This window comes from Pteropus alecto, unplaced genomic scaffold (genome assembly GCF_000325575.1).
Source record: "Pteropus alecto unplaced genomic scaffold, ASM32557v1 scaffold79, whole genome shotgun sequence".
Classification (NCBI taxonomy): domain Eukaryota; kingdom Metazoa; phylum Chordata; class Mammalia; order Chiroptera; family Pteropodidae; genus Pteropus; species Pteropus alecto.
The window spans coordinates 10,301,056-10,316,515 of record NW_006494612.1 but is presented as its reverse complement, the minus strand read 5'-3'; the positions used below and the strand labels follow the sequence as shown (position 1 = coordinate 10,316,515).

General features: G+C 35.7%; 1 protein-coding gene across 2 annotated transcripts; it reads right to left on the bottom strand.

Moving 5' to 3' along the window:
* Window positions 1–1,290: 1,290 nt before the first annotated feature.
* On the bottom strand, window positions 1,291–13,354 carry RSPH4A (radial spoke head 4 homolog A). Of its 2 annotated transcripts, XM_006926109.1 has the most exons (6): window positions 12,696–13,354; window positions 10,148–10,382; window positions 4,821–5,561; window positions 3,573–3,723; window positions 2,864–2,981; window positions 1,291–1,773 (listed from the first exon to the last, which is right to left on the bottom strand). In XM_006926109.1, the coding sequence occupies exons 1-6, from the start codon at window positions 13,352–13,354 to the stop codon at window positions 1,536–1,538; spliced, it is 2,142 nt and encodes a 713-aa protein (XP_006926171.1). In that variant the 3' UTR covers window positions 1,291–1,535. The 2 variants fall into 2 exon arrangements, with proteins under 2 accessions (XP_006926171.1, XP_015455561.1); XM_015600075.1 differs by lacking the exons at window positions 1,291–1,773; window positions 3,573–3,723 and having other exon boundaries at window positions 2,907–2,981.
* Window positions 13,355–15,460: the final 2,106 nt, after the last annotated feature.

The following is a 15,460-nucleotide window of genomic DNA, read 5'->3' as shown; positions in this document are numbered from 1 at the left end:
TTCAGATAGGTACTGGATGTGCCATCTAAGGTTGCAAGAAAGAACCCTACCCTGGCTACTTTAAGCAAAAGGGAATTCATTGAAATATTATCAGAGAAGCTCACAGAATCCACAGGTAGCTAGGGAACTGCACTGGAATCCAAGCAACTCTAGAGGCTAAGATGTGGTCTAATTTGCAGCAGGAACCAGGTTAGGAGCCGAAGTAGAATGTCTCTGCTCAAAATTCAGATTCCAGAGAGGAACATCTGATTGGTATGGTGTATGCCATGAGCAGGGGCAGTTTCTCAAAAGGAAATCAGGGTACCTGAGGAAATAGATATTAAACTGCAAAAGCAAAACTCTACCATGAAAAATGAACAAGAATGTATTTGAAGTTTTATAAATATTAGCTACTCTATCAGATCCCGAAAGTTACATTCCAAGAATGAATAATAATTGCCAATTGGAAATTCTGGAAACCGTCCTTTCTAAGAATATTTTGTCTTTCAGACTGGTAACCAGTTTTATACTTTATATCTCCATACAGTTATCCTTCTCATGCCATCATTATCTCTTACCTAGATAATGTGATAACCTAACTGGTCTCCTTGTCTTGATCCTCTGTCGGTTCATGTTCTACACTGAAGCCAAAAGGTTCAATACAAATGTGATTTTGTCACTTCCTAGTTGAGTCCTCTTCCTTGTTCATAGATAAAATCCAGACACCCCATACAATCTGGTCCCTGCTCCAGGCCCATCTCTCACCACTCTGAATTCAAATTTCACTCTTTTCAGCTTAAAGTCCTTTGCTAAAATACTGCTGGTGCTACCTAGGACCCTTCTCCCTTTAGTTGTCTGCCTCTTAAATGGAATTCCTCTTAGAAGTGCTCCTCAACTGCCCAAGTCTGAATAAATGCACCTTCTACGTGTCTGATAAGCATTGTCAAAGTGTAGATCAGTGATCTGCAAACTGTCTCAGGGTGCCTGGGATGGATGGTACTTTGGATACTATTTTAGTAAATGAAAATATAGAGAAGCAGTGATAGAAATATTAGTCTAAAGTCTCTGGCTATCCCAGCTAGCTCTCTGTACAAATCGTTTTTTCCCAGTCAGAGCAAAAGAATTTCTATTGAGAAGGTTTTTTTTAAGAAGCAACAAGTATAAGGGTTAAAAATTTGAGTGTTACCAGCCTTTGAGCAGGTGATAGAATTAGAAACCCTCTCCTTATCCTTGGCCTCAATACCCCTTGATGCTCAAAAAATATTAAAGACCCAAGAAGAAGTTAGACCTGAGACTTGAAAAAATACATACAGAAGCACATATTCTATTAGTTGTAGCCATCAAAACAGTGGTTTAAAAACATATCATTTCGCCTCTGGAAAATCCATCGAGCATCTTTTTTAAGCACATATTAACAGTTTATATGAAATTGCAAATTTGATCTTTTCAAGTAATGACATTTTACACATGAATAGTTGCCGTTGTATATGTGTATAGGTAAATAGTCCCACATAAGAAGTATGCATCAGTCTCACAAGGCTAGGCTAATTTTTTTATTAGTCATAATTATCTTCCTCATCTTCATCTTCCTCAGTTTCTTCATCTTCCTCAGTTGGAAGTATGGTTGCTTCCTGTGCAACCTTGAAAGCCTGCTCCTCTTCCACAGTAGGGTCATCCATTTCTGTAATTTCTGGTCCACTGGGGTATTCTTGACAAACTGATGGTGGAACTGGGGGTGTATAGCTGTCTGGACTATATTTATGACCCCAGCCTATGTAGAGATTTTCAAATTTCCTATAAGTTAAAAAAAAATAATCAGTATGAAAAGTTGACCCTCTTCTTCTGTAATGATAAAGTACTTAGAGTATCATAGTCTCATAATTTTAAAACAATACATTTAAAATACACTAGAGATGAAGTAACCCTAAATGATTTTCTACCACGGAATTTCTGTGATCCAAACTGCTTAAGCTGACCAGGGGACTGGACTCTGTCAAAATGTACCCGACACCCAGACCACAGTCTTTGATCATTTAATTATTTTCAGAAAAACAAAAAACTAAGTTAAAAAGTTACTACCGTCCTTAGAGTTAGAATTTAAAAGTTTCCAAGCTAGTAAACACTTGACTGGATGAGGCATGGGCTTGTGGTGAAAAAACTCTGTGATTTTTCAGGCCCGACCAGGGGCAATTACAAAGGCTTTTCCTGGTAGGTCTGATGGGAAATTGCCCTCTCCTCCCCTGACTTGGTGCACAGTCAACGCACTGCAGTCTCTAAGGAGAGTTATGTCAAGGACACTGACTCCTCTGGCCTGCCTTGCTCTTCACACACACATTTGCATTCCCAGCCCAGGTGCCTTCACTCCTAGGTCTCTGAGGCCTTTGGCAGAGGTCTTCTTCAAGTGCTTCTGCCAAGGCACTTACTGGGGTTTGGAGAGAGAAAGGGAAACCGTGAACCCCACTCTCAGTACCCAATACTTCTCCCTAGCTCTCCCCCAATTCCCACATTTAACTTCATGAATTGGATAATTCAGATGAAAAGGCAGAAGTCTAAATCAGTCTAATGTTCTATTTTTTTTTTAGGCGAGGCAACCCTTGGTTGACCTCACAGATTGCAAGGACCCTGCCATCTTACAATCCCTTATTTTTTATGCCTACAGCACTTGGTCTTCCTAGGTGGTCTCTCATCCAAGTACTATAGTCTAATGTTCTAAATTTGAGGCTTTACTGTATAGTACAGATGTTCTTTGGATAAATCTTATGCCACATTAAACGACACGCTAAAGATGAGTTAAAATGATAGTAACGTAAATTCCAGTGATAACTTGTACTTTACAGAAATAAAATAATTACAATAATAATTTTGTAAGCTGTCAGATACTTACTTGCCATTGCAAAAAGCATATGCTCCAGGCCAAAGGTTGGACCTCAAAACAGCAATAGCATATTGAGGAATGATATTTGAGGACAGCCGTGTTGTCCAAGGTGGTATATTCTGGATCTCTGTAAACCAGAGAAATTCAAAAGCTTAACTCCTAAATAGATAATGATATACTGCATAACAGAAAAGCTATTTTTATAAATCGTAAAACAAGCACATTTGACATAGAAGGAAAAGTTAAAACATCAGCAGCTTAACCTAAAACCAGGAGGGAATTTTATGAACAATGTGGAACAATAGAATTTGGATATTTATACACTATATAACAATGTCATATGTTTATGGTCATGTGTTTATGATCTGCAGAATGCAAAACAAGAGTGGTACACATAACTGTCAGCATTTCAGTAAGAGCTACTGCCAACTTAAGCTTCCTCCTTGTGCAGCTCTTCTTTAACCTGTCAGAAGAAGTAGGTGGAGTGTCCAGCTACATTCTTTATTCCCCACCCTATAGTATAGTCTATATGTGTGTGTGTGTATAGATAGATATAGTATATATGGTATGTATAAAAGCATATATACATAGGCTATATACATATATACATGTATATAATATACTATGTATAATACATAGTACATTATTTATATATATATATATACACACACACACACACACACACACATAATATATTATGTAGTTTGTGTAAAATTACCTAAGTCTTCAGAGATTGGTGTCAAGAGAGGAGGCCCTACTTCCTGTTCTATGTAGTCAGGCTCTTCTTTTTCTTCTTTTTCTTCATCATCTTCATCTTCTTCCTCTTCCTCCTCACTTTTTTGTTTGGGGTTGAACCAATTACAGCGACCCTAAATATGAATATTGCAAGATGAGGACCATAGTATACCAGATTATTCATTTGGATTGAAGCAATTACCTGCACAAGGTCCCATTGTGCGGAAATTTAATCATTCATCCATTCAACGTACATTTACCAAGTGCTAGGTTTTTTCAAGCAAAAGAGTATACTATTTATTTCGAGAATTTGCCAACTTCTTGAAGGTACAGAACATTTATATTTTAAAATTAGCAGTACTTTATTTAAAAAGGTAATAATGCATTTTACTAATTTGTAATAAATAATTTATAAGAAAGAGGCAAAGTACTACTATCATTAATAAAATTAAAATGTGATAAGATTAGGTATAGAGATTTGGCATTATCATTTCTCATCTAATTAACTCTTATCCAGATACATAAAAGTATCTGATATATAGGAAGAAGTATAGTGGAGATTTTCTATCTGCAAATGAGGCAGTATAGCAGAGTGATTAAAAGGATGAACTCTGGATTGTTCTGCATATTCACATCTAATCCTGTTGCTTCATAGCCATATTCCCTTTTTCACATTTCCTAAACTCTCCACTTCAATTTCTTCATCTGTAATATAAGGAAAATGTTAGTTTTTCATACAGTTATTAGGATTAAATGAGTTAATACATATAAAGTGCTATTAAGAGCACCTGGCAGAATATGTGCTATATAATTGTTATTTAGCACAGTTTGCTTATTTTTGTTTTATTATAATCCTTTATTGTTCTTAGCATAAAAGTTTCATATATTATAAAAATAGAATAAAAAATTATTCCCAAAATTAATGCATTTATATTAAACTTATAAAAATAATTTCACAACACACATAAATCTAAATCCTTATGTAACTCATCAAATACTCCATAGAAATAATTATTTTACTTCTGTTGGGAAATAAAAATCTGTTTGAGGATCCTAAGTCTATACTACTTGGCAATTATATAGTACTCTGTATTTTTACTTGATTTTTTAATAGTCTCTTTGCCTGGAGTCTGAAGGCCTTTGTTTTGCATGTGTGCATGTGTACATTGTAGACTGAATTTAATACATGTTTGCTGATTGGCTGAAAGATTGAGAATTGCAGAGTCCCTACCTGAGGGAGAATATGTTGCACATGATGAACCCAATTGGACAGAGATTCCACTAGATCAGTCACTTGAAAGCCTTCAAAATCAGAGTTTTCTTCAAAGGTATCTCGCCCACCTTCCACCTCTTCCTCCTCCTCTCCTTCCTCTTCACCAAACTGATAGAATCCTAGAGGGCTGACATGGGTCCCTGCTGAAATTCTGGCAATTTGTGCTCGTAAGTAATTACTCTCACTTCCTGGGAAAGGTGGGTAGCTTATGATCGGGGTATCCAATCGCCCAGTGAAAAATTTCTTGATCTTTCTTGCAATAACAATTTGTGCAGGTGTAACTGATGGCAACTTCACCCACGGTCTTCCTGGTTCATTGCAAACAAAATAGACATATTTGTTTGCCCCTGTTCTACTTTCTTCTTTCGGTATGGCCTGTGGGGCCTTATAAAAGGACCTTGGTAATTCATCTTCATCATCTTCTTCACCTTCACTATCTTCATTGTCCCTCTCTTCAGTTACATCTTCCTCTTCTACTTCTTCTTCATCTTCTCCCTCACGAAATTCCACTTCAGCTACAATATAATTCATTTCCAGACCCAAGATCTTGCCCCAGAAACGGCATCTTTGGATTGGGTGGGTGTCAGTAAGCTGTTTGAGGGCAAGAAATATGCGATAAGTCTCATCTGTGCCCAAACCAACTCCAGCTTGTTCAAAATAAAAAGCTGACTCCATTATATTTGGAAGAGAGTTTTCTGCCTGAGAATATAAATGCTGAAGTTAACATTTTATCTATAAAGAGAACTGCTTGCTTTTTTTTTCCTTTTTGTACAGCTTGGTATTAGCTCTACTTTCCCACCACTTCTTTGACATTTCTTTCAAGATTTAGATCAAACTTTATTAGTTTCTGAATTTCAATCTTTTCATTACTTATAAATGTAGCTTATACCATTGTCTTATATGCATCAGTATAATAGTTATCTTGTCATAACCATTATGAATAAAATTCAACATCCCATTTACAAAAATATTTAAGTAGCCCCTTTACTATACTGAAATAATAAAATATAGTATAACCTACATAAACACATATATTTAGAAAAAAATGTTTATGTATATATATATGGCTATTCAGCCATACCTCATTTTATTGTGTTTTGCTTTTATTATACTTCACAGATACTGCATTTTTACAAATTGAAGGTTTGAGGCAACCCTGTATGGAGCAAGCCTATCAGCATCATTTTTCCGACAGTATTTGCTCACTTCATGTCTCTGTGTTAATGGATGAGGAGTAGCTTCTTCATATGAAAGTGGTTTCTTGAGATGAAATCTACTCCTGGTACAGATTGTTGAAATGACAACAAAGGATTTAGAATATTACATAAACTTAGTTGATAAAGTAGCGGCAAGGCTTAGGAGGATTGACTCCAATTTTGAAAGTTCTACTATGGGTAAAATGCTATCAAACAGCATCCCATGAGAAATCATTTACGAAAGAGTGAATTGATGCAGCAAACTTCATTGTTGTCTTATTTTAAGAAATTGCCACAGCCACCCCAATGTTCAGCAACAGCCACCCTGATCAGTCAGCAGCCATCAACATTGAAGCAAACCTTCTACCAAAAAGATTATGATTCCCTGAAGGCTCAGATGATGGTTAACATTTTTTAGCAATGAAGTATTTTATAATTAAGGTATGTACATTGTTTTAGTAGACATAATGCTATTGCATCCTTAATGGACTACAGTACAGTGTAAATATAACTTTTATATGCACTAGGAAATCCCCCAAAATTTGTCACCCACTTTATTGCAATATTCACTTAATTGCAGTGGTCTGAGACTAAACCTACCATATCTCCATGGTATGACTGTATATGTTTTTACATATTATCATATATTTTATAAATAATAAATATTATATATATGTGGTAATATATAGGGCAAATAAAACTCAGTACGGTACCCTATACATAGAATAATATATAGGACAAACAAAAGGAACATATAATAAGATACATGCCCAAGCATAACTACATTTGAAGAAGTAATTTAGTCAGATGTTTGCTTATACTTATAATAAATATTTTGGATTTAAAATAAGGAAGAAAATCAGAAATAATTCATAAAAGAAATACAAGAAAATGAAAACACAAGTATACTCTAGAAAAACATTTCTGAGAAAATGGAAAATAACTTTAACTGAAGTAGGAGTAATTTGCAAGACAAACCTTAGATCTTCAAAATAGAGAAATTGAGATTACTTTTCTATTCTAACAAATGATCTACTCTTAATTATATTATAATTTTAGTGTCAAAATAACAATGACATTTTCAATCTTCATCCCTTTGATGTAGGTATGTAAATCTCTTTCCTGGGCATCTATTGTACCACACTCACTCTTGATCCTACTTTGCCTTCTACAACTATTTCTCCCTAGTCTCTTTAACTGGTTCTTTTTTCTTAATTGAGCCCTAAATATTAGTGTTCTCAAAATTTCAATCATATCATCAGTCAATATTTTATGCGTGGATGATTTCTTCCACACCACCCCAAGTAATATGTGGTTGTTTAACATGTACCTCTCTAGTTCTGACTTTTCTCCTAGGTTCCACACCCGCATTTCCAGCCACCTATGAGAAATTTCAATCTGAATTCTACATATATCTCAAGTCAAGAATGAATTTGTATTTCTTTCAAATCTTCTCTTTTTTGTGTATACTCTATCTTCTCCAAAAGTAGCACCAATAACTCAGTTTCCCAATCCAGAAAGTTCAGTCAACCTTGCTTCCTCCAACTTTCATATTTAGAATCCTGTTGATTCTACCACATAAAAGGCTGTTGGCATTATCCTCTTCTCTTTAATTCAATTCTACTATACTAACTTCCACCCTGACTACTTGTATTGCCACAGAAAGCTTCTAATACTCTCTTGCCCCTATTTTTTCATTTTCCACATTATTATCAGAGTAATATTTCTAAACCATATCAGACCATGCTATTAAAAGCCTATGTTGACTTCTCATTTTATACAAGAAAGAAATTTCTTTTCAATGCACAAAGAGCAGTCTGGCTCTAAGCACCTTATCTGCTTCATATCTATCACTCACTCCTTCAAATCTATGTATCAATTTACTAAACATTCCTAAACATTAAAAAATCTTTCCCAACATCTTACTGTTCTTTCTGCCCAGAATTTTATTTCTTATAGTCTTCACTTGGTGAACTTCTTATCTTTTATGATCCAAATGAAATATCGCGTCCACTACAAAGCCTTGCCTAATTCCCTATAATAGAGTCAGTTGCTCCATTCCATCTCAGAGCTTGTCAAAACAATATAATAATAGTTGGTACTATTCATTACGATCCTAGGATATGCCAGACCCTTTTTATATAGTACCTCTACCCCTTAAGTTGGTGCCATGTGACTATCCCTGAGGCTTGGAAAGGCTCAGTCACTGATCCAAAGTCACACAACAAGTTAAGTTTTTGAGCTAGGATTCTAATTCAGATCTAACTTCAAAACCCCTGTTTTTTTTACCCCCACCATACTAGGCCATCTCTATTAGTGAACTAATCAAATAGCTTTACAATCTTTTTTGCCTCTTTCACTACTCTTTCACAACTTAAAGTCAGAAAAGTCTTTTTCATGTGTATATCTCAGTATCTGGCATGCAGTAAGGAGTCACAATGTTTGCAGATGAATAAATGGGTGAATGAATAAATGAATACTGAAGACTAAGGACAGGAATTCTGGTGTGGTCAAAGAGAGGAATAAGAAACATGAACACTCAACATAGAGGTCTGGAACAGAGTCAGTCACAAAGCTTGTATTTCAATGTTTCCAAGACCTACCTGTCTTCCTATTCCTGCATGTTTCTATTCCCTGAGGTAGAGTTTTTAATTTTCATCTGATGACTCAGGTCTTCCTGGCTCTAAAACCAATTCTACTCTATTTTAGGAGGAATTTATGGAATCTAGTTAAGAGGCTCAGTTTCCAGCATCAAAATAACTGATTTAGATTCTCACTCCATATCCTGGTTTTAGAACTTAGATCCCTACATTACAATTCTATGCCTACAGATAGTCCAATGCCCCATTCTTACACTGGAGTCTAAACTTTCTTCGATAAATTCCTCCATGTGAGTGTCTGCCTCCTGCTTGATCCCTAAGTGATGTTGGCTCCAAGACTTGTCATTGCTATATGTGGCTACTTAAATGTCTTGGAGTAAAATATTTTCAGAAAAGGACAGCTGATGTCAACTCCTTAATATGTATCACCTGTTCCTCTGAGTACTCTGGGTCCCACTATGTCAGGTTGGGTCTCCCCACAAAAATTGCCAAACCCTAGAGGGTATACCAATTGTCCAGATCTTTATTCCTCGTATCTTTTACCTGACTGAACTCTCTGTTCTTTTCTGAAAATAGCTCACTTTTAACATTAAATTTGCAAGTATTTAGACAGATTTTGAATAGTGGTAACAAAACATGAAAGCTCAGTAGATGTATAAATTACTCAGTAGTCTAAATAACAAGCATATAGGCATTTAGGAAACAATGCTGGATACTATTTTAAAATATTCATTGCTAAAATTTCTGTGATACAACTGATTTAATACTCTAATGATAGCTTTTTATCTCTGTCACTAACTTTATAAATATTTTCAACAGTTTGTCTCGGGATTAAAAGAAATATTTTATCTCATTGACATAATATGCATAATATCAAGACATAATATTAGGAAGTTGCCTCAGAAGAAAATACAAATGACTTTAGAAGTAATTCTAATTTTTCTAGTAAAATTAAAGGGAAAAATATGCAACTTGATTCAAAGCCTAATTTTTAATTACCTAACATTAATTCATTCTTTAATAAGAAGCAGATATTGGTTCATATCTGTACCAGGCACTTTGGAATATAAGAGATGAAGAAAACATTTTCTTTAATATCAATAATTTTTCTAGTAAAATTAAAGGGAAAAATATGCAACTTGATTCAAAGCCTAATTTTTAATTACCTAACATTAATTCATTCTTTAATAAGAAGCAGATATTGGTTCATATCTGTACCAGGCACTTTGGAATATAAGAGACGAAGAAAACATTTTCTTTAATATCAATACTTCAGCCCTACAAACGCCTAACAAACAGCTAAGCCTGTGAAATACTAAAACATAATGTGAAAAAATAAATTCTAAACAAGGAAATGAGTAGTCTAAAATGAGGCTGAAAATACTATTTAGCAAGCTATCAAAGACAGTTGATATGAATTTAAAGTCACACCACTAACCTCAAATAAAACCCTAAGATTGAACTATTCATATTTATACCAGTGACTTACTATTTCATCTTCCAGTTCTTGATCAGCTCCTTCTAAATTTCCATGGAGAAAAAGAGCCTTTTGCTTCTCTGCTATTTCATATGTTGGAAGCATCTCATTCTCATTTTGGAGTGTATCTAATTTTTTACTAAAATGTGCCATCTTCACATCTTGGCTAATAGTTTCAATGATATCCACAGCATTTTCAGGACGCTCATCTAAGATCTTGGTCAGCATATTAGAAAGATGCTCATATCTACTCCAAAAGAGAAAATTCCAGATAATTTCCATGTCAAAAGCATTTGAAGAACTATTTCATGCAGACTCAGTAATCTAATTTTCAGAAAACTTCAACAACTCGAAGACTTCAGAAATTCTAAGTCGATAAACACTTACAGTAACTTCTATCACTGCCAGAAAAACCTATTTCAGAATTTTCCTTTTGAAATATCTCCAATATGATATGAATTTTTAATATATTAAAGAAAAAATATTATAGAAAGATATATATTTCACATCAGGAACATTTTTACATTTTATTTGAGCTTGGAATCTTAGTTATATTTAAAAGTGATGAACATTTTTCATTTTTTTATCTTAACTTCTTTCCCATCCCTCTTCCCCTACCATCACCAAATCCAATTTGATTTCCAAATCCTGTTGACTCTCTTAAGGTATGTTCTCTTCTGTTTCATTTCCTAGGCCAGTTATCTACTTCTGTGTTTTGATACCTATAAAAAATGCATTTTATTTTGCAGCTCCTGCCCACACACAACTGAAAGTGTCATAAAATATTATTCATCTTTATTAAAATGTGATGCTCTCTAATATTTTTGTTCTATTAAAAACACTGCTGGAGCTTTTTATTTCATATCTTAGTGAAACTGCCTCTAACCTCTCATTAATTTATTACATTTTATACATAACTGCTAGTGTGTGCTTTTTCAAATACCAGATTTACATCGTGAATTTACTATTTAAGAGCTAAACATGTCCATCAAAATGCTCTTAGATTAAAAAAGAAATTCCTTTGTCCAATATGAAAACTTGCATAAATTTCCTCTCTGACAGATAAGCATTGAATCTCTCCAATTTCATTTCTAATAATTATTTCAATTATAACTTCTGCCCCAGTGAAGTAAATCTACTAAAACTCACTTTCATATAGTTGCTAAGTCCTGCCTGAGAGCTTTTGCTTGCTGTATTCCATTTATATCATTTCTCTCAAGAAATAATTTAAAACCACTTTGTTGTCAAGTTACTCTTGAAAGTTTAGAGTAGGTCTTTTTGAGATCACAGTTTAGAGTGGGTCTTTCTGAGATCATTGATATGCTGCTATGTATTATATATTTATTATATATGTGTTATGTATTATATATATATTATATATGTGTACATTATATATTTCTCATTCAGGAACTGCATTAGGTTCTTATATGGCCAAAATTAGGTTTTTGTTTGTTTGCTTTTATTTTAATATATCTCATCTCTTATTATAGTGAAATAAAATAGATGCTCAATAATTGCCTACTTTCTGTTAACTGACCTTAGGTTTTATTTTTTGTTTTTTCTTCTTTAATATCTGTATTTAGCTAATGGATCTTATGCATGTCAAAGAAAAATATGCAGATTATATGGAACAAATTTGAAAGGCAGTTTTAAAATATTATATATGAAGAATATATCATTCTTTCCCAGAATATTGCTATTATTGTAAATTAACAGTAATGTTATGACTTGGATTTGTTTAAAACTTCCTCGAGCTTTGTGTTTTTGTATTCAATTTTAAATAGTGAGCTCTCGACTATTTATAATGAGCTCTTTTGGACTTTCAACAAAGTTTTTAAATTCATACTTCTTATTTAACTCAGGACAAGAAGTTTATATCAGAAATTCAAATAGAATCCACTACTGAGTAGATTACATCCCTGAAGCTTAAGTAAATTATAGTTTAGAACAGTAACTTAAAAATAATATTTTAAATTGTCAATGTTGGGTTTCGTGAAAGATTTCACACATTAAATGTTAATTATTTGTTATTCTTCAAAGATTAAAATTATAGTATCTAATTCTCCTGGTTTTCCCAGGACCGAAGGGTTTCTTGGGATGCAGAACTTACAGTGCTCAACTCAGGACAATTCCAGGATAACTGAGATAGTTTTGGTCACTCTAGCACTGGCCTAGGTGAGAACTCAAATCTAAGCTATAGAAGCACTAGCATGCTTGGGTTAAAGCCATGCACTTGCTATCACTGGTAGACAGTTACTTTTACAAGCATCTTAGAGAAAGGCTTGGACTTCATTATCTTTATGGTCTCTTTCAACCTCAAGATTCCATAATTCCAAGTTTTATTCCTGTATGCCTAAGGTCTTTAGAAAAACTAGAAGAATCCCCATCAATGACCTATATTGAGTCCTGTAATACAAAGAGTTACTAAATTACTAACTCTCATAATACAGACTTTTCAAACATATTTCCATTCACCCATAGAAGACATTCACACAGCGGTATTCACACCCCCTTTTCTTTGCCATACTTTCCTCTTTCTTTTTTTTCCTCCAGGACTTACAGATTTAAGCCCGACTTGTCACTGGTCTTCAGCAGGTAAGCTTTAGCATTCCGAATGGCAATCTCAAGCATGCTGGGGGCCATTTCAGAGGCCCCAGGCTCGGCCTCATTCAAATAGTAGTTACTGTTTGAGTCGCTTTCCTGAAAAAAGTCAAATCTCAACTCTTTCCGTATAGAGTTGTTACAGCTCATATCCTTTGGTCCATACAGGTGACCATCAGTTTTTTGGGGCTGTTGAAAAGCGTTTCCCTCTGATTGGCATGTTTGATAAGGAGTTGATTCTCCTTTATCATGTGATTGTTCCAAATGGTCGGAGTGAGGTGTCCCAGCTTCAGTAATCACACGAGTGTTCTTATCTGACTGCCATGGCGCCGCAAGGTCCCAGGAAGAAAGAGTGGAAGATGGCTCCTGAGGAGGGGAAGGTGGAGATGATGCACCTCTGAGGTCATCCAGAGGTGTGCTGCCTCTAGACTGGGGGCTGGAAGGAAGACTAATTCTGGGCTGGATTCCAGTTTCCGGGCCCTGCTCCGACTCCAGGGTCTTTGATAAACCAGGCTTGGGATCTTGGGAAGAAGCTGCGGTCATTCCTTCCCATGGCCTCTCTTCTTCCGCCGGTTCTAGGTTTTCTTTTTCTTGCTTCAGGAAGGCCGATTCTTCCATAGAAGCAGTCGGGGTGGGGTGGCGGGGGGTAAGTTTTAGATGAAAGAGGAAGTGCAGGTATGGAAGGAGGTAACGCAAGATAGTCGATTCGTTGAGGTTTGTTAAGCGATTTCTGGGTCTTAATTGCTCTGCAAATTGCAGCGTCCTGTCTCCATAGCAACCTCAACAGGTTTCCTCTAAGAGAAACAACTGAACATACCTGTTGCCAAGATTCTAGGGAGGAGACCAAGAAAGATGAAAATCTTAGATTTGTGATTTGGTGGAGCCTCTGCTCCTCTTGCTAGATCAGCCAATCCGAACTGCAGTTTACCCGTCGTGGTTGGAAACCCGAGAAAGGGTCGGGCACAGGAACACAAAAGAGGAGGAGCCAAGACGCCGCGCGGGAGCGTTTTCAAGTGATAGTTTGATTCTAGTTAACGTGGTGAGGCTTGAGTCGGTGCCTTAGGCAAAGGACGATGTATTTACAGAGTGTACGTGCCGGGGGCGGGGACGGTTCTTGGGAATTTTGAGGCGCAGGTTCCAGGGAGAAGGCCAGGACAGCCCAAGACTCACACTTAGAGGGCAAAGGCGTCTCGTCTGCGCCAATCAAACGCGGGAAACTTTTGGATTTAAAACAATGCTTGGATTTTTAGTATCTATATATGATATTGCTCTGACACTCCTTTTGTCTTTGTTCTCTTGGTGATAAGGTTTATCTCTGGACTAAAGTTTACACTGTTGACCTTATTGGTATCTTTGATTCCTAAACTGGCTTTCCTTAACTAACTTTGCACAGGTTAACTATTCTATGTATTCGATAGGCACTTTCTTTACATGACTGTCACTTATACTACTAATTATTCATTTTGAAGTTGCAGTAGACTTTTTACCAGTTACTTTTCCAATGGACTTGTCCATATATATGCTGTGGTTTCTAATAAGACGGAGGATATAATGAGGCTACCAGAGCCCAAACAAATTACAGTTCATATTATCCTTGTTCATTTAGTACAATGTGATAGATCTCAAACTAATATTTAGACATTTGTCATTTCTTCCCATTCATTATAAGTCTGAATATATAATATAGTACCCATGGAAGACCACCAAACTCTTTTTTTATGCTGGATACATTTTGTTTATCCTAAAGATAACACAGGTGAGAGTCTCTTCTCCTTTGTGAATTGCCAGTATTTTTTCCAGAAAATATGCTCTGTTCTTTATCTTGTACAAATCTAAGTCTACATTGTTTATCTACAATACTTCAGAAAGTATTTCTTTTTATAGGATGATATCGTTTAGTCAAGAAAACACTACTGCTTTATCGTTTCCTTTAATCTGGAGCCACAGCCTTAACTGCAGACATATACCACATTCAGTCTTTTTCTTTAGAGCCTTTCTTCATCTCTATCATAGTCAGATTTACGATGAAACTTATGAGAGTTAAACTTCAGGACCCCACTCTTGTACAGTCCCCTTGCCATGCCCTGCACTTAATTTCGAATTTATAATTGTATAGTCTTTTTCTTATGAGACTCTCTTCTAAATTATATAAGCTTTTGCATCCTGGATCAGCCCTAGTCCTATATAGCAGCAGTCCTTAACCTTTTTTGCACCAAGGACCGGGGCTTCTATGAGACTCTAATGCCTGAGGTGGAGCTGAGGCAGCAATGCTAGCACTGGGGAGAGGCTGCAGATACAGATGAAGCTTGATCGCTTGCCTCCATTCACCTTCTGCTTTGAGGCCTGGCTCCTAACAGGCCAGGGATGGGTATAGGTCTCCAGCAGCTTGGGGGTTAGGGACCTCTGCTATATAGGACTCAAGAGGAGAAAGCTCATACGAATAAAAAGCAATCCCGTGTCCTGATGTGAACTGAGATTATAACTTTACAGATTACAAATTCTCTTGGGTGAGCAACTCTATGTTAGCTTTAAGTGAACAGATGCAATTGACTTGTGGCTTTAGTTGATTTTAAGTGTAGTCTTCTACAAAACCCTATTTTACAGTGAGAAATTAACACTCTGGGGAACATCTATGTTCCATGTTGTTGGTATAAAATACTTTATTTGATCCCAACTGAAACCCCAAACAGTAGGAATTATCGTTCCAAACTCTGTCTCAGAGTA

Excerpts from the sequence above, each read along its gene's own strand:
- RSPH4A (XM_006926109.1), bottom strand. The coding sequence starts at position 13,354 with ATGGAAGAATCGGCCTTCCTGAAGCAAGAAAAAGAAAACCTAGAACCG. Across the intron at positions 3,724-4,820 it reads TGCAACATATTCTCCCTCAG|GGTCGCTGTAATTGGTTCAA; the intron begins GTAGGGACTCTG and ends ATTCATATTTAG. Across the intron at positions 2,982-3,572 it reads ACCAATCTCTGAAGACTTAG|AGATCCAGAATATACCACCT; the intron begins GTAATTTTACAC and ends TCTGGTTTACAG.